Source organism: Condylostylus longicornis, unplaced genomic scaffold, assembly GCF_029603195.1.
Source record: "Condylostylus longicornis isolate FDR11 unplaced genomic scaffold, ASM2960319v2 ptg000015l, whole genome shotgun sequence".
NCBI lineage: Eukaryota > Metazoa > Arthropoda > Insecta > Diptera > Dolichopodidae > Condylostylus > Condylostylus longicornis.
The window spans coordinates 1,439,369-1,460,143 of record NW_026577984.1 but is presented as its reverse complement, the minus strand read 5'-3'; the positions used below and the strand labels follow the sequence as shown (position 1 = coordinate 1,460,143).

Sequence of the window (20,775 nt, the reverse complement as noted above, 5' to 3'; positions counted from 1 at the left end):
GTGCCACCTTTCAGGCATTCTCCCCTGTGGTCTTCAGTATCGAATGAAACTTAAAAGCAAATATTTATCTAACTTATATTAATTTTTAACTTACAAGAGAAAAATTCCCTTTTTGCAAGAGGCGCTCAATTTGTGCCACTATAAATACACCATCAAAAGATATATACTACTACACTTGATAAAATATTTTTGAAAAATTCAAAAGTTGGTTGAATATTTTTTTTGAGAACCTCCAATAAATTTTTCACATAATGTCACTAAATATTTTACTAACTGGCGGATAAGGTATCAAGCCATTTATTTTATAATATAGAAGCATTCATATATTAAATTTACAAAATTAAATAATAAACATTTGCTGAATGCATGCCCATACACCCTCACCCTCCATACAAAATGATAACAAATAAAACAAATTGATTTATCTTTGATTCCTCATGCTAGATGTTGTTTATTAGAAATAAAAGTTAAAAAATATTACTATTTTCAATATGTTACTGCTTGGATTCATTATATTTTTTTATATACATATGTATTAGATTTGTGATTTGAAGACCTCAAATTCACCTCTTGTACATTAAATGTAAAAATTAACCATAATTTAGTGATGAATATGATTATTTCTCGTTAAAATTTTATGACCATATCAAGTCTCCTATTAATATTAAAATCATCGTATAATTGTGGACACAAGTGAAAAATATTTAAAATACACAATTAATTTATGGCAATAAATTTAATTTTTAAAAAAAATATTGAAATTATTTTAGGCGCCATTTTCCTGTTTTCTTTTACATAAGAGAAATGTCAAATAAGACAACAATTTTGATTTCTAAAATAACATTTTTCCTTCCTTTTTCTTATTGCTTTTTTGATTTTTTATGAAATTTCAAAAAGAAAAAATCACGACACTATTTTCTTTAATTTTAAAATTCTATGGGTTCTATATTATTCTTAATTACATAAAAATATTTTCAATAATACCAGAAAGAGAGGGGGCGACTGAATGGTTATGAGAGAGTCAAAAAACAAAATATTTTGCATTTATATGAAGATATTTTATAAGTGTACCTATAAGCAAGTATGTATACATATTTGTCGCGACAATTTTAAGAAAAATTTGAATTTATGCCAAGGATTATCTTTTGCCAAAATACTAATCTAACCCAGCCCCCAAGAAAATAACAAATATGTATATTTATGTATAAATGTATGTATGGTTAGATTTTTTTTTTTTTTTGTTAAATTAATTTTTTTTCTTAAATTTATATACACAGGTGGTTTTTTTTTGTTAATGTCGCGATTATTTTGTTTTCTTAATACATACACAATTTCAATCTTCTTCACATACACATATATTGGATCATAACTGTTATATCGTTTACTTCTACATTTTTAATATTTATACATTTATTTTAAAAAATATACATACATATACATAGTTCGATATTAAGTAAGATATACATATCAATGCACAATTATGTTTAACGGTATTTTTTGTAGATTTTAGATACCTACATTTAGTACAGCTAAGTATTTTCCTACATAGAAACTAATATACTACAAACATGTTTTTCTTATTGACTATATTAACTATAGAGGATAACAATGTGTCAAAATTGAGGAAAAAGTAACAAAAAAAAATTTTTTGGAATAAAATTTCTTCAAGAACAAAATTGTTTCTTCTAAAATAACCTTGGAAATTTTTTATTAATTTTACATAGCTTTTAAATTCTTGCTTAACTCTAACGAAAATTATAATTATTTTCAAGAAAATTTATAGAATTATTCTAAATATCTCAAACAAAAAATTTTCGAACTTGTGTATGTACCAATATCGTATTTTTGGTTGACATTACAATAGTAAAATATTAGTCTAATTCCCAAGAAGTGGGATCGATTTTAACTTCTATTTGTAATTCTTATTTTAAAATTTTCTTATTTTTCTTCAAATCTCACTATCAAATGCAATTTAACTTAATTCTAGTACGTTATTAATAATTAATTATTTATTATGGTTGGTTGGCAGACGTGACTAATGTAGCAAGTCTACCGCACCCCATTTAGCAAAAATGTGCCGTTTCGCAACTTGTCGTTTCGTTAAATATTTTAATTCAGTATATTAACATTTAATATGTATGCTATTTGATCATTTGTGCACAATCTAGTATTTTCTAATACAATAAGTCGTTTTGAACGTAAAAACAAAAAATCGATAAAAATTTATTTCTATATTACGGGGGTTTGTTTATGTATACATACATACTAATATAGACTTGTGCAAATTTTATGTATCTATATAATATATGTATACACGTGGACTTGTGTTTTTAAAGTATTTTATAAGAATATGTACACAATCATTGTAAAAAGTACGTACATACATCAACACAACTATATGATAAATCAATGACGTAAATGAACAAAATTAATTAAAATATTTTTTTGGCACAAAATTTACTATACCGAATTTGGGAAATTTTTATGCACATTCCTAAAATATTGATTTGAAAAAAAAAACGACATTATTGAAAAAACAATTAAAGTGGGGCTTGTTACAAAGTTTGCAGTAAATTTTAAATATCGCCTTTCTTAATTTTATCCCAAACTGAATTTTTGTATTTCAATATATTTTACCTTTACTTTTTGACCATATATTTGACATTTTACTTTTGGTCTTATCGTAATTAAGTAACCAATTAATCAACTCAATCGTGAAATGTCACAAGTAGTGCTTAGAACAATACTGTGTATATACCCAAAAAAATTCAGTTTATTGACAAAATCGTCACCCTTACATCATAACAAAAATTATCAATTCTTTAATTTTTTCTCAGAAATCAGCATAACTTATCTTTCATACATAGCCACATTATGTACATATGCACGTACATAATTCTATTTTAATTAAAAATAATGATCCGCACATTACGGGAATCCAAAATTGTAATTTAACATAATTTATTTTCGTTTATCCAAGTATCCAATTTTCCACAGACGTAAACTATACGATAATGTACATAATGATCTGCATGTACGTAATAAGTTGATATTTAATATTTAATCAATGAATTTAGGAAAAAAGAACCTCAAATAATAATTAATTTTAATTAATTTGATTAATAATTATAATAAATTACGATAACAATTTTAAATTTTATTATATAGGCTTTACTTACTTTATGAACATTACATACGTTAGCTCTTCATTCAATATTATGATTATTACATGTTAGGTCATAAATTAATATAATTAGGGAAAATGATGACAGACCATTAAATTTTATACTCGTATAGATATTAGGAATTTGATAGATAAATCATTTCATTCGATAAAAGTTACGTTATCACTTATACTTACTGATTATTTACATTTCAATATTATCATCTCCAAACATGAATTATTCCTAAACATCTATGTATGTAAATTATGTATGTATATGCATAAATTTTAACCCATGGAACGTTCTGTGTTAGGGGTAGTTAAAAAGATTTAATAATAATTAAATACAAATCTTTTTTAAAACGATCTCCTTTCAATCACTTAAGATTTCCTTTAATATTACTCTGCCTCATTATTGATGAAATTAAATATGGCAATTGAAATGAGGATGCCGGCCAATTCTTTTATTAAGTGTTTATATTTCCAATTAAAAAAATCCAAATTTTGTTAAGCTATGTTACAATCAGTCCTGCCAATAGGTGGGAAAATTTCCATTGTTTAGGTACTTTGCGGAACCAAGTCGAGAAATTGAGAAATTTTCGGGAAAATGCTATTTTGAATTTCTTAAATTTTTAGTATAAAATCATAAAAAATATTTAAAAAACCAAAATCCTTAAAGCACATTTCATCTGTGCTTTAAGAAATGCAAAAGTAGTCTGTCAAATTTATGTTTAATAATACTAATGATATTTTGACAATAACTTTGAAACGTACTTATTACAAGATTGAAGCTTAATACAGTACCATCTATTGAGAAATGAAATTCTATAAAATACTTATAACTTTTAAAATAAATTTTCATAATTATTACTTTCGAAACACAGAATAATTGTTTTTACTGTATAGTATCTAGACTCTGCATTCCTATTTGAGATTAGTTCATTTAGAAGATCCTTCAAGAGCCTTATGTTTTCATTTTACGAGTACTAGTACATGATTAAAAAAAGCGAGAAAGGGAAATTCATATTTTTTCTAACGTACTATAGCAGGCTGTGAGTAATTGGCGATCTATCAGGAAATTTTAGGTGCTGGTAGCATAGATTATAAAAATTTCCTCATAAAAATCACATTCATGCACTTATTCAGGAAGACATGCACTTATTCTTAAGATTCTTGTTTATTATATATTTTATTAATTCATTAAAATTTTATTTTAGATGCACCCAATGATGTTATGTACATGGTTTGTGGTGTCGTTATTGCCATGCTATTGGTCGGACTTATTATTATCTTAGTTGCTGTCACAATTAAGTAAGTAAAAATTTATTTCCCCCTTTAAATGATTCAAAATTTTAATTAAATTTTGAAATTTTTAATTGCATTTTTAATATTAATGAAAAATGATTTTTTAAATAAATAAATAAATAATTAAGTATAATTAAAATTTTATTATTAGTAAAAAATTTTTTTTAAAATTCAATTAATTAAAATTATGATTTTATTTGAATAAAAAAAAAAAATTGATATTGAAATTGGTAAAAATTAATTGATTTTATATCAAAAAAAAAATTAATTTAATTGAATAAAATAAATGTGAGAATATCTACATCTACATATATATTAATAAAAATAAATAGAAAACCTATAGATAAAAATTTGGCACTTAGATATAAAAATCATACGATTTTGAATATTATTTTGCTGTTGTTGTTGTTGTTATTGTGAGAATGAGCTCAATATGTTCTAAACTAATTTATAACAAAAGGCTAAATAGAAAAAGTATAAGAATGAATATATGGGTGCATATGTATGTATGTATGAATTCAATATTATGTGTATATAATAAAATGAAAATTAGTTTCTTAATGTTATACCGCCACTGTATATTAATGACATTGTAAAATATTTTAAGAAAAAATTACATAAAAGAAATTGAAATTTTTTTTTTTAATTGTGCATTTCTTGAGTGTAGGCGATGACGATTTTTTTTTTTTTTTGAAGAGCAATGAACCTTACTCAATATCCATAAATTTCATTTTAATTTTTAAATTTTACTGAATCGTTGTCGGAATAGTATGTAAATGTAGGTACATAGTTGCATTGCGTTTCATTAATTAATTTTTTTTCGAATTGCGAATACGTAAAAACTACTACATTAGCTATAATGAAAATAAATTTTTTGCTAAATTTAATTTGTATTTAATTTTGCAACAAATTTTATATTATTCTACAAATTTTAAAACGATTCACGTAAATAAACCGAAGTGGAGAAATTTTCCTTCGGCAAATTCTAGAACTTCTAGCATATTAAATGTTATAAGAAGAATCATCTATTCTTTCTAGTTTCTATTCCTTAATTTTAGTCCAGCAATTTGCAAAATTATTTTGTTCAATTAATAATTTAATATTCATTTACATAGAAACTCTTTGATGGAATTTTTCATTTATAATAAATAAATTCTAAATTATCTAATAAATATATGTACCTTTATACACAATACTCATTATCATAAAATAATCCCTGAAATTCAAGTGTTCTAAAATAATTAATATCATTTTTGATAATAATTATGCCGTAATAATTCACGCGAGTATAATTTAACGTTGAATGAACTTTAATATTATAATCGTTATATTAATTATTTTGATAAAAAAAGAAAAAAACTTTTTGAAGGACAAATTAATTATAATGCATAATATTTTGGGTGAGACTCTAATGATTTGCCTCCTATAATCTAACTTTGTAAGAGTAAACGCGGCGACGGATCTATCACATACACAAAGTAAGCATTTCCAAAGGGCGACATCGAAACAATATAAAAAGAAAAATAATTTTAAAAATTAATGTTATTCCCAACTTTTTCCAGTATACGTGCATTACAAAACAAAAAGCTGAAATTTTAATTTCAAGCTTTATTTTTATAACTAATCTTGCACTCAGTGTGATAAAGTCGCAAGAAAGTAACTTATTATGCGCAATGTGCAATATTTATTGTATATTATTCATTCTTGAAAAGCGGTTGATGGGAACGGAGAGAAGGGAGGGAAAGAGATGCACGTGCCACAAACCATTCAGGGCGCCGAACAAGTGAGAACCGAGCATGGATATAAGTATTGTTAATTTATCCAAATAAAAAGAATCCATTATCAGTGCTCAATTATTATATGAATGTAATCATGACCTTAGCAACATTATAATTTGAACCCATAAACTATATTATAAAAGAAATTAACAATAAATTATAATAAAAATTCATCAAATTAGAATAGTATTCCCGAATTATGAATATTACTATTGTGTATATACATAAGTACATACTGTGGATATTGTGCTAAAAAAAAACCTTTGCAGTATAGTTTATTTTTAGTTAACGGCAATTTATGATGGTCAGGATAAATTATAATGTGTGTGTAAGGATCAATTTTGAATGTGAATTTATGAAATATAATTTTATTTTTAGAGAATGTCAAGTTTATTTATTTTGGAATTATTATTATTCATTAAATAATTTATAAACATTAATTAAATAATTTTGTGAATGAAATTATAAAATTTTTGATAATTATCATAGTTATTCCTTTCTTTTACATATAGGTATAAGATATAAGCCTAGGTACAAGAAGGGTCAAGTGCTGATTAAATAATTATTAACTAAATATTCTTTGAAATTTTGATTCATAATTATTTATAAATTTCATTTTAAAAAGAAATTTCCTGCAAATAAATGGTATTAGGTGAATGCTGCTCATAAGAATACTTTAGTACTGATATTCCTTAATTTAACTGTAAAAATTAAAATTATAACTATAAAATCTTCTAAAACAAGAATTTTCATTTAAAAGGGCCTTTACAAAAAAGATCAACAAATTAATTTTATAATGCAATAATTCCCAACAATTCATTTTATAATATGCAAATAAAACTACTATGCCAAACAATTCTTAATTTGTTACTCAAATGTCGTGCCAATATCTATAAAGCTGCTGTGCAAAATTGGTATACCCCAATTTTTCTTGTTTTCTACCATCTTCTAATTAACATGAACTCGAGATTTTAATACTTAGATTTTGACGGGACTGTCTTCTTATTTACATTCTGAAAGCCAGCATTTCTGAATGAATTTATTCAATTCATATATACTCAAAAAAAATTCTTCCTTCAACTTCATTCTCTTCTCATATTATTCAACTCATTAATGAAAATTATCAAAAATTGTACCATCATTCTATAACAATTTTTAATATACGAGAGCGATTGATTGTGTCAATTTGATTTATTAGTTTATACAATGATATTTTTATACGAGTATAACACCTTATATATTATAAGCTGACTTTGTATAATTTATGATTTCAAAATTGCATGTAATTGAATAGAACATTGTTTTAGTTTTCATTAAATATGTTAAGCAGGTTAAACTTCAATTGCAATAATTTATAATAAATGATAAGATAAAATATTTTATTGCAAGGTTTATTTTTAATAACGCATAATCTATGGAATGTGTACCTGTATTCAATTTTATCTTGTTCTCTATAATAAGGCTCTATTGTAATGAATTAAATTTATTGTTAAAAGTTAGAAATTATTGTGAAAGAAATTTAAAAAGCCCACTTGATATTAAAACCATATATTTAAAAATAGAAAAAAAAAAACCATAATATAAATTTATAATTGCAAAGAAAATTTGCCCAAGTTCAATTTGACAAGTTATCCAGTTGTACAATATGGAAAATAGAATATGTGCAATAAAAATCAATATACGAGTACATGTATATGTATTAAGCTTAAATTGAATATAAATCTGCAGTTACAACTTCGCTGGATTTACTTAAAACACAACTTTTAAACTCAATTAACAAATATTTTCTTAAAAGAATGTGGCTTATTCCGAAAAGAGTAAATACAAATAAATTCATACAAAATGATTTGCAATTGCAATTAAATTTTCAAAATTTTTATATGATCAATATCAGACTATCACCGAGGGAGTTGGGTTTCAGACCAACATTCCATAATAAAACTAATATGCCTTTTCTAGATCTCCTCATATCGTTCAATTTAAAATTCAACAAAATTTGTGCTTTAATATTAAATTTTCAATACCATATTAATCCTTTTACTAAAATCTTCAAAATACTGAAAATTTCAGTAATTTCATGTGCTTTGTTATCAGGTTGTAATTTAAGTGATACAAGCTAAAATTTATTTTAAAAAATTTTTATTGTTTATAAATTTCTGATTTTTCTTTGGTTTTTTGCATTTCAGTATAGTTTCCAGTATTTTCGTTCATTGTCAATGCCAAAGTCATAAAAATTTCATGAATTAAAGCAAAAAAAAAAGGTAACATTACAGATAGCTAAAAAAAATAAAGTCTCCAATAAATTATTGTGTTAGAAGAGAAAAAAAAATTTACTTTAGTTTTTTTTTATTAACTGGACTGAAGCCAAGGACATATCGATTTATCGATTTGAGCAATAATAATTTATTTACAAAAAAATTTATGCAGAATGTTTCAAAAACCCTCAATATATGTATGTATGCCGTTTGTATGAATAGTTTGAGTGTATGATTTTTTATTCATATAACTTTAAGCGGGTGTGGGATAAGTATTTGTTCACATTTTATTATCTTGCCCCGAATGCGTTAGAAAATATATGTGTATAAATGTGTATGCATATTACACACATTATGCAAAATTCTTATTAGAAAATTTTTTCAAAATATCATAAAATATCGAATGATTTTAAAAATGAGGCAGACATATCGTATTTTGCTCTAAAATAAATAAACAAAAGTAGTTTAATTTGAATTATTTTGAAAGTATAAAAATTTAGTCTTTCGTTTATAATATATGACTAGGTATTTACGGTATGTACATGAGTATGTATTATTGGAACAATAAAAACGAATATCTATTTAAGATATTCACTAGAATCACAAATCATCATTTCCTCAATATAGTACTTTAAGCCCAATTCCGATGTGGTTTCGGAAATTTTTGTTACTGCCAAAAATATTCGAGTTTTCGCAGAAGTTTTGCCAGTAAGAACCTATTTCAATACGATTTTGTTTAACAATGAAAACAAAAGCAGATTTAACCAGATTTATTGGAAGTCGATATATTCGTAGGCAGTACGCTTTATTTTAACAGTTATTTTTCATATATAGCACATACAATATGTACATACTTATATATGTGACTACATTTGATATGCATAAATTCTCGCATACATTTATATTATATACATTCATACATATGCGTATATACAATATATTTGCATTCATCCATAAATTATTTGTATAACATTCTTATCAAAGTTAATAATGATTTGCAAAATAAATTTCCTTTGAATAAAGAATACAAAACCGCACCGCATATTCTAAATATACACAAAGTAAGTATAATTTCGCGGCTTTATTCTCTAATGTTGTCAGTTCAGGCGCACATCTCAGACGCACATCAGTTGAGACACATATCTACAAACATTTTGTAAAAGAGGCGACATTAATGAAGTTTGTTTAAAGTTTAAAACAATAACGAAAAATAATTTATGAGATTATTTTTTTTTTGTTTTAAAACATCAAATCAAAAAAGAAGAAGAATGATTTTTAATTTTTATAATTTTTTTCGGAGATTTGTTTAAGAATTATCAAAATAAACTTCTATTCTTTTTTGACATTACTGTAGGTTAAATTTTTTTGTGCTTTACGATTTTAAATTCTCAAATATTTACGATTTCAATTTCACAATTAATAGCAACGCAATATATGTATGTAAGATAGTTAGCAACTATCTTATTCGTTGCATAATATTTTTGAATGAAATTAATTTTTGATAATGTATGTATGATTGTTTTCAAACATTATTCAAGTTCCGCTCAACAAGTTTGATTCTAACAAAATATTCGTAAATATCGATTCGTAAAAATATTCATTGTAACTCACCAAGCAATAGAGTTCATTAATTAACAAGTTCTTCAAATACCAATTTTTAAGTTTTGAAATTGGAAATATTGGACACTTATTAAATTATAAAGTAAATACTAAACATAAATAACAAATTAAAGGTTTCCAACAGTCGCTCATTTTGTACCGGTGTTTGAATTTACTCAATTGTATTAGAACATCTTTGTGGACTCCTTAAAAATTCTCAAATATGGCGGCAAATATTAAAATTATTTATATAATCCAATGGCTCATAGATTTAATTTCATTAAATTTTCATTTAAAATAAAAATTAATTAATAAAATTGTTATTCATAGAATTTATTATTCATAGAAATGAACTATTATTTCCAATGTCTCACAAAACAATTAAATAAAGGCAACTTATAGATAGGCAGGCATTTAATGAAATTTCTTAATTATTAATAAATGGGAAAATACAGTAGAATATTCAATTAAAAATTAAACTTGTTTACATTTGAATTATTCAAAAATCTTTTGTTAAGTTCGTAGTAACAATAATTTGTAATTGAATTTCTTAATAATGAGAATAACAATTAGAATTTAAATAAAGTTGGGTCAAACCAATGGTTTGTATTGTAGCACTTTTCCCTTCAACAAGTGAAAATTCTGCTTTTAAATACAGTCTATGTATACCTATCACACTATTAAAATTATTTTCATTCATATACAAAACTATTTCTAGGATTGCATATATTTAGGATGACGCATATATGCAGTCTTTGAAATAAAGCAAAAATTAATATAAAAAGGGGTTAACACAATGCTCGATTTTAAGGGTTAATTGTGTGAGTTAAGAAAAATAATTATATTTTTTAATTTCATGGAATTTACCGTTAGCTTTTTGCGTTTATAAAAATTTGGAAAAGCTTGCGGTTTCGGAAATATAAGGTGTCAAAAATTCAAATTTTACGAATTTCAAGAGGTGATAACTTGAGAGGGGGTGGAGATGGAAAAAAATTTTCTTCTAACAAAATGAACTATTTGTTAATATCTAAAAGCTCCTAAAATTTCAAGCTTCTACAGTCTGGGGTCTAGAAGAAAACCGACATCAAAAATTTGGAAAAAAAGGACTTTAGATAACGGTAAATTTGAACGGCCATTTTGTTTTTCTAAAGTTTAACTATAGCATACCGCGCAAGGGGAAGCAAGCCACTGCCTTTCTGCGTTTGCAAAATTTCAAAAATGCTTATGGTTTCATTGCAACAAATATTTAAAAAAGGCCATTTCTAGGGTTTTGGGGGGGTATAACTTCTAGAGGGGGGGAGATAGGTAAAAATTTTGTTCTACGGAAATAAGTTTCTAGTGAAGATCTATGTACGTATTAAAATTCAGCTTTCTATCTTCAAAGGTGTAGAAGTTTTGTAAACAAAAAAAGTGTCCACGGACGGACGGACGGACGGACGGACGGACGGACAGAGTGAAACTAATAAGCACTTTTTTTTAAAAAATTTTTGGAAAAGTGCTAAAAATAAGGTTAATATAAATAAAACAATTCACAATTTTTAACATAAACTTCAATAATTAAGTAAATTATTAAAAATTATATAAAAAGTTAAATGATAAATTTGAATCTTTATTACACGATATTTAAAAGTTTTTGAGGTTTGAGGTATTTGTTTTGTGAAAACTGGTTTTTAAATTTTACAATTTAACAATTTTTTTATACAAAATGACATTATTAGCAACTTCAAATTTTATTAAATCAGATTTGAAAAATGCATAATTCTAATCCAAAATGCAAGATTTGAACACTAAATAAAATTTACCGGGGGCACGAACCTTAATTATGTAATTACTTCGATAAAATAATAATCAAATTAAATCCACGAACAATGTTTAAGATGGGACTACAGGTATGATTGCCGATTACTTGTATTTTTCCCCTGTTACTACACTATCAAACGATTTAAATATTTTCTGCTCTTGTAAATCTAATAAATTTATTAAACAGCCAATTCAAAAAATGAAAAATTTAGAATTTTTTACTAAAGACTTTATTTTCCACAGATTTAAAATTCCATACCAAAAAATTACTTATTTTGTATAATTTTTAAAGCACCTCTACTACTAAAATTTCAATTACAATTTAAAGGGCTAATAAACTTTTAATACTCGAATATATTTAATATCATAGACTAGATGAGCAATTTACCTGTATTCAACAATTTCATACAATAATTGTAATGTAATTAATAAAGTGTTTGACTTCACATATGTAACTTCAATAACTACTTCCAGATCTTACGTCATGTTTCAAAGTAAAAATGTGCGTCACATAAATTTAAGTATCACTTGTTCATTTAAAGTGCGGCAATACATATATCAACCTTAATTCAGACATCTTAATTGAACACTTTTACATTTGAATTGATAATATTATGTCAAATGAACTTTTACTGTTACCATATTATATTTTGTAGTTCTAAGAGTTGTGAATATTACAGCAACTAGGTATGTACTTAAAAATTATCACAAATTCTTTTCATTTCTTTCAAATATTCTTAACTTAGTGTGTGATAAAAAATAATGTTTAATACCTAAAGAATTTCTACAACTGATAATAATTAAAATAATTATGGTCCGTGTACTTTAAATTTCAAGTACACTCTTCTTAAATCTTTTCGAATTAGCTAGTGTTATACGCCATATGTTAGTTGTTTGTTATTGGGATAAAATTTTCACGAGAAATTCATTTATTAAAAATATTTTCTATTATTCAATTTCTATGCCGATTAAATTTTGCACACTTTTTCTTATTTTAAGTACCTTGTATATATACAATCTACATGCACTCACTTAAGTGCGCTCTAATCCAAGAATTATTAATTTTATTAATTTTATTGTTTTGTACTGAGAGCTATTAATTTTAATACTGTCTTTTCCAGTGAAATATGATGAAATTTTTTACAAGTAAATTCTATATAGATAAAAAAAATAATTTAATTCTATTAAATAATTTTATTCTCTAAGTCTTTTTTAAGGGTTAAAATTTCCCAAAGTAAATTTTCTTTGTGTTTAAATTTCTATATTGAGAGTCAATAAATTTCTAAAAAAATTAATGTTATAAAAATAGTATAGGGTAATAAAACGGTGTTATGTGTTCTTTAAATTATTATTAATTGGCTTCGTGCGCCTTTGTATGTCATTCAAAAATGAAATTTTCAAATTTAAGTAGGCTATAAAAAAATGATGATTTTGCTATTTTTTTCTAATACTCTTGAAATTTTGATCTTATAATAACATTTTAATAGCCTATTAAAATTAGTTTTCCTTATCTCATACGAGTGTAGTGGCAAATATTACAAGTTGAAATAATTATTTATGTTTGTGTTGATATTTTTGTATTGGTGCCTAAGAATATTTAGTAGCGAAAAAAATTCTGTTAGTTTTGCTAGTGAATTCTGTGATGATAGGGCAAAGCGAGCTTAGTCCTAAAATGTAAAATTTTGACATTACAATATTCGAAAATTGAATACACAATCTCTAGCAAAATCTAAATTTACACTATAATTCTATAAAAATTTGGTCGAATTCAGCAATTTTAAGGTTGTTGTCTCAGTTTTGGTAGATTTTCGAAATCAAGCAATAAAATTTGTCAAATGAAAAAATTAGATGAAAACTGAATTTTAGTAAGTTTTTTAAGCTTTTTGAACCTACTTGAAGAACTATTAATTTTAATTACAATTTGCTTTTATTGCCGCAACAGTCATATAAACGGACTCAAGATACTTCTGTGCCTCATGAACAATATAAACGCATGTGGTGTACATTTTTAGAGAAACACGTTTATGATCCAGTTAAGTTGTATTTATACTCGTATGCATACTTAATTAAAAGAACGTTAATAGAAACTTTTAGAAAGAAGAATAGAAAAGATAATGATATGGAACTGCATTTTCAATTTTGTGCTCAACTTTCAAATTATTCAACTAAGTATTTCGCGTATAACATTTACAGCATATTCCAGATCTATATAAACAACTTGGAATCTTGGTGTTCTAACTAAACCTCTGCTATTAAAACTTAAAAAATTTAATGTGTAAAACAAATATTATTTGTAAATGAAGCGATTTACCTTTATCTTCATTGATTTTTAGTAGATTATTGCGATTATTATTGCAATAATAAATATCTTTCTTGTTTTTTCGGTAAAAACTTTCATATTATATTACTTCAGAAATAAATTAATCCCAGTTAACGCGTATTTAAATTTTTTAACAACTTTATGCTATAAAGATAAAGAAAATTTAGGAATTTCCAATCAACTACTGAGCAGTTTGGTATTAGCATTGTTTTTATTTTTGCTTTTTGTTTTTAGCCACTCCGTAAATTTTTCAAAATCTTGTTATAACTGGTAAAACGCAGTTATTACTAAATTGTTATCAATTTTGTCCATATGAAATATTTCGAATTAGTTGGAATGAGCTAATTTTCTTGCAGCACACTTAACTAAAATATTACATACATACTTTAGTGTAATATTAATGCATTTATGATTTTATTATTAAAATAATATTTAAGACTTTAGTAGGTCAGTTTTCTTAATTAATTTTTATTTCAATAATTGTTTAAAGAAATTTAAAATCTTGCGATGAGAGCCTCCATGCTCTTAATATTAAACTGAAATAATTTAATTTTAAAAATTGAAAATATCTTTTGAGGTGAAATAATTCTTGGGGACATTCTCATCATCCATCACATTTTTGTAATATTCTATTTAAAATCTAAATTCTGTTTAGTTTAATATGTGCTAGAGTGATGGATCAATTTTTCTTTTATAAAATAATTACTCCAGACCACTTTGACTAATTTACACTAACTTCACTATAGAATCCTCTTATATGTACATACATATGTGCAATAGATCTTTTCTTATGTTTTATCGTTAATAATTTGCAAAAATAGAATCTTAAAATTTAATTAATTTATTTTTGTTATACCTTTAAATACTTAATTTCAAAATATTTTTATTAAATCTTTATATTTCAAAATTTTCTATAGAATTCTGTAGAATTCTTTGGCCTTCAACTTTTTAGATAATTTAACATTTATAGAATTTGTTATTTATGTTTATTCAAATTTGATTCTATATACACCCGGTGTTTTCTAAATAAATAAATTAATTATTGTATGTATATGTACAATGTACATACATACATCTGTTATACATTTGTCATCAAATCCCTAAAACAAAACAGATTTCTTTTTTTTTGCCTCAAACTAGGTACATATGTAGTTGTATTGTATAAAAATAAATAAGATATTATTATGCCTATGGGTGCATATGTACGTATGTACATATATAAATATTTGGAACAAAATATATTATCAAAAAATATTTTAAACTATTAGTCATATTTTAGTGTACGTATAACAACAATTTCATAAAGTAATTTTCCATCAATAAGTTATATAACATTTTTAAAGCTTGAAAAAACTGTTAAGCTAATGTTGTATAATATTAAGACTTGTATTATCGTAAAATTCGATTTAGTAACCAATCAAAAAAAATTTAATTAATATGTCAATATGACTTATATTGAAGCAACATTATGAATGCCGTTCACATATACGATTAAATCTAATTTATAACAAAGTCTAGCCATCTGACTTAAATATAAAACTAAAATTATCGAACGAAGTTTATACTTTACGCGATTATAGTAATATTTTACCAAAAATTTAAGTCAAAATAAAAGTTATAAGATAGCTGTTTCAAACTCTGTTCAAAAATCATTTGTCGGCATTTTATTTTAAAAAAATCTGACAGTAAATCTGACTGGATCAATTATGTATAGTATATTTGCTTTCAGACAAAGTATTTTGTCAAACATATTTTACACACAATACTTTTACCAGACTCAGATTAAATCTTAGATTTTGTTGTGTTTGCAAACAGTAGATACATTACTGAAAATTGGAAATATTTAAAATTAGAATTTGTGAAATAAAACTAATAGGTAACAGGTTTTAAGATGTCATATACATTTAGAATAACATGAATTTACTTGGAACGTACTTAAGTTCAAATATGAAAATTTGAACACTATTAAATTTAGTTATTCATAATTACATATTATGTGCTCTTAACTAGAGCTTAATTTATTAAACTCTGACTTATTCATTTGCAAATTTAAGTAGCTATTCAGTATTATCATAAAAAAAAAAAAATTTTTAATTTATTGGTGTTCAAAAATTAATACCATAATTTACGATTATTACACTAGATTTAAGTGTTAAGAATTAAAGTGTAATATGAGAACAAATTAATGATTAGCAAAACATAATTATATATTGAGTTATTAAATGAGTATTATTTAATTAATTATGATTATTTAAACATATTTGGACTTTGGGTTTCACATTTATTATGTGAATTTTAATTAGATTTTCATGAAAATTATTATAAAAACATGAATAGCCAAATTATAGGTTATTTCTGTTTTGGAAATTTTAGAAGACTTTCTAGTTTATTTTATTCAATTATCTTCATGAAGAATGTGTTAGTAATGAGTAAATTTCCTCAGAAATTTTATTCATAATACTTACTGAAAGTGACAAATTTTTCTCTATCGATTGTTGAGAATTGATGGCGAAACGTTAAACAATAACCTGTAGTGTGCGTACTATGTATATTATTTGTATATGTGAAAAGAGCTTCAAATCACTCCGAAAAATTTCAATAATTGTGATAAAACTTAATATATAAGATTTTGTATGAGATATTTAAGACGAATTAGTGTAAAACAATTTAAAATCTTCATATTTCCATTATTTAGCAATAATAGGATTTAAATAAATGATCAAAATTTTGATCAAAAATTAAAAGTACTAATACCAGTTTGTTTTGTTCTTTTGTTAGATTTGCAATTTTGCGACTCATAAAAATAATTAACCTTTGAACCTAAAAATATAATTTTATAAAAATTTATATTTATGTATGTATGTACATTTATACACTACCTAGGCAAAAACTAGTTAGGAATTTTAAAAAAATATGACAAATCACAAAAAATTTATAAAGATTCTAAAGTTAAAAATATAATTAAGAGTAAAAACAAAAAATTAAAACAATTTATAGAATCTTACAGTATAATAGAAGTGATAAATTATTCTTGAATCAAGAACAACTTAGTCAATTCAGTTTTTTCCTATTCTATTGTATTTCAATACAAACATTGAAAGCAATAAAGTGTGAGTACATGAATAATAAATTTTGTTTGCAAACCTTGAAAACTACTTGGCTTTTAAATAATTTTTGTTTTAAATCTAAAATTTTTTTGAGATATGTAGGTATTTAGAGAGATGAAACAGAATATCTTCCGTGAGGTTATAACCTGATAGAACTAGTTCTCGTACACATTAAATTTAACTCCTTTTTATTTTTATAAAACACAACATGAAAATTTTATACAGAAATATGTGTAGGTAAATTTAAATTTAATTATAATTAGATTTTAATTTGATCTAAGCCTTAAGAGTTCTTTGACAAAAAAAAAAACTAGTTATTTTCAAAGGAAAACTTTCAATGTACTAAAATTAAAAATTTATTCGAATTATGTACGTATATATTTGTGTATGAATGTATATGCTATGGTAATCATAATCTCAAATATTATAATCAAATATTTTCCGGATTAAGAATTAATTAAAAAAAAAAAATTGAAAATTAACAATTTACGTCAGCCAAATTAAAAGTCAAGTGCTTCTACTTGTTGTATGATAACATTATGTGTCGTAACAAATAAATACGTAGAATTTATACTAAATCCCCCATTTTATACTGTGATGATAAAATATATTAATTGAATTTCAGTTTAAATGCCTCAAAAGTTCGTAAAAATACTTATTGGCTTAAGTTTTATTCTTTAATCATTCAAGTTCAAGTTAAGTACATTCGAGCAATAATTCCGAACTAAATTTGATTAGTTTCGAGTGCGCTTGAAAGTTTTTATCAATCTTCTAATTTAAATTTTGTATATATTACGTTTTATGGCACTTTTTTACAAAGCCTATCACTATTTTGGACTTTGTAAAAACATTATGTTGGAATAGAAGTATTTTAATTATGGTCAGCTAGCAGACTTATTAAATTATAGCAAGAGGATTTTTTAATATATACGTATATGGTAATTCAGCGTTGGTTGTACGGTAAATTTTATGTTCATTATTCACTTTCATTCAAATTATTAACTTGCGCTACAATTCAAATGTATACTGTGTGCTTTCAGATATTTTGTAAATTAGTCCATTCCAATAAAGTATGGCTGAATTGGTAAGAGCATACATTTATTTTGCAAAAACCACCACTAATTCAAATTTCGAAATGTTAAATCAAATTTCGCTCTTAAAAGCTTTTCTATTTTTGTGGTACCGTGAAAATTTCGAGTTCAACTACTTTTCCTTCTTATATTAAAAAAAATCTGATGTGGTCAGCACATAACCGACCGCATTGTGTATTGTCTAGTTAAATGAAAGTGTTACAGAATATTATAAAAATGTCTGTTAAACACTTTTTTCCAATTTTTAGGATATTAGTAAGCTTATAGTTAACATACTTAGAAAAATGTAAATTTGGCTCTTAGTAGAGTTTCGCTTTGTGCTACCCGAATTCCCTGAAATACTCGCCAGTTAGTTTCGGTAACAACCAGAACTCAAATATCAAATTTCAAGAAATTCCATCAATTTGTTCTGTGGATATGGTGAAAAATGTAAAATCGGCCCGCAAATCAGTTTTCGAGCCCTGATCTTTCCAAAAAAGTTATATGTTCATTGTTTTAATACGAGGAGTTCATATATTAAATTTCAATGAAATCGGTTGATTATTTCTCTTTATATACACAAAAATGTATATTTGGCCCGTAGTAAACGTCTAGTTGCCGATGCCTGATTTCTTCCAAAACATACGAATTTTTGCGGACGGTCGAGGTGAGCTTATATATAAAATTTCAAGTAAATCGGTTGAATATTTTCTTCAAAATGTTCAAAAATGTAAAACAGGCCCGCTAAAAAGTGCAGTTCCCGAGGCCTGATATATACCAAAAGTTGATCGCTCCGTGCCATGGTGGAAACAAACTTACATATAAAATTTCATCAAAATCGGTTCAGCCGAACTTGAGATACACGCGTGCACACACAGACCGACAGACCGACAGACCGACAGACGGACAGACCGACAGACCGACAGGTTGCTAAAAATAGTTTATTTACACTTCCCTACTATGGAGAAGTACGTTCCCACCGAAAACTCGATATGCAAAATTTGTTGCCATCACATAACCTACCTATTGTTTACACAATACGGTCGGTAATAATAGAATTCTTCTTCCGAAGAACATTTTTGCTAATTAGATGTAAAAATTAATTTTTTATTTAATTAATTATCTCACTAAAAATCACTGCCATAGTCATGTTAGCCCCAATATGTTCCAGTTAAAATAAACCTACAAATATTTGTACATGTTCGAAAATTTTCAGGAAATTCTAAAATTTCGTAATTTAAAAAAAAAACATGAGTGTTAATAATGAAAATTTTACTTTGACTTTCCCAAAAATTTTTTCCTCATTTTAAAAATTATAGACAGAAATTATGGGAAAAAAAATTAATATTTAAATGTAAACAGACTATCGTTGTGTGGGAGGCTACTAAGGAACTGTTTTTGATTTTAAACAAGCATTTTTATGTTTATAGGTGAACTATCTAGATATGTTCTCACAATTTATTTAAACGTAAACATAATGATTCACATTTCAATTTTAAATTGTGCATACACACGGATAGACAAACATTCACGTTTATTCTAAATAAACTTTTAGTGTATATTTTTGAATATTTATATTTCAGTAGTTTATTATTATTAATTTATTAGGTTATTGTTTGATTACACCGCACCAAGTCCATAAATGTAGCTAGATCTACATAAAATCAAGATCTTTCAATAATATTGTAAACATATTGGTTTACATTAAGGGCATTGTTTTCTTATTGTACATTTTTAGTCAAAAAATAATGTTTTGCTTTTGAACAAAATTTAATGTGGCTTAGTATCGAATTTACTTATTACAAACCGACTACGAAAAATAATGTTGTGAGTTGGGCTTTGTTTTTCATCTTTAACAAACAGGTTTAAAAAATAATTTAAAAGAATCTCTCTTTTTATTATGAGTGGACTCTTTAAGGCTATGACTAAACGTAGACGAGTCATATTTTTTATTACGGCTCAAACACCTTCAAAATGAAGCGCCCCAAGATCTCGATTTTATTCATGTCTAATATGTACTGATGATTGTTTGTAAAACGTAAATGGTTTTCAGTTCAAACAATTGAAATTTTAAATTTTTGGATTGCTTGTATGAAATAAACATAAAAATTTAACTAATTTGTTTGCTTTGAAACAATCGCGTACCATATCTTGGAATAGGGCTGAGTTAATTAATATTAACGAATTTAGACTTAATTCTGTAGTAATCTGAAAAATTATTTGGCTCTTGTATGTTTGAGCCATAACTTGTAGTCAGAAACCTTGTTGTCATTTTATGTACTTTCGCGTTTGTCATTAAAACGTATGGCAATTTTATGCTTGCATATACATACATACATACATATGTAATTATTTATCTTCAAAGTATTTACAAGTAC

At 25.0% G+C, this 20,775-nt stretch overlaps 1 protein-coding gene across 2 annotated transcripts in view; it reads left to right on the top strand.

The window, feature by feature from the left end:
- Positions 1 to 20,775, top strand: part of LOC129605818 (uncharacterized) — a 221,904-nt gene that overhangs the window by 123,966 nt on the left and 77,163 nt on the right. For both annotated transcript variants that reach the window (XM_055515782.1, XM_055515783.1), the window contains exon 4: positions 4,381 to 4,474. In XM_055515782.1, coding sequence (XP_055371757.1) covers positions 4,381 to 4,474 — 94 coding nt within the window. The remainder of the gene's footprint in view (positions 1 to 4,380; positions 4,475 to 20,775) is intronic.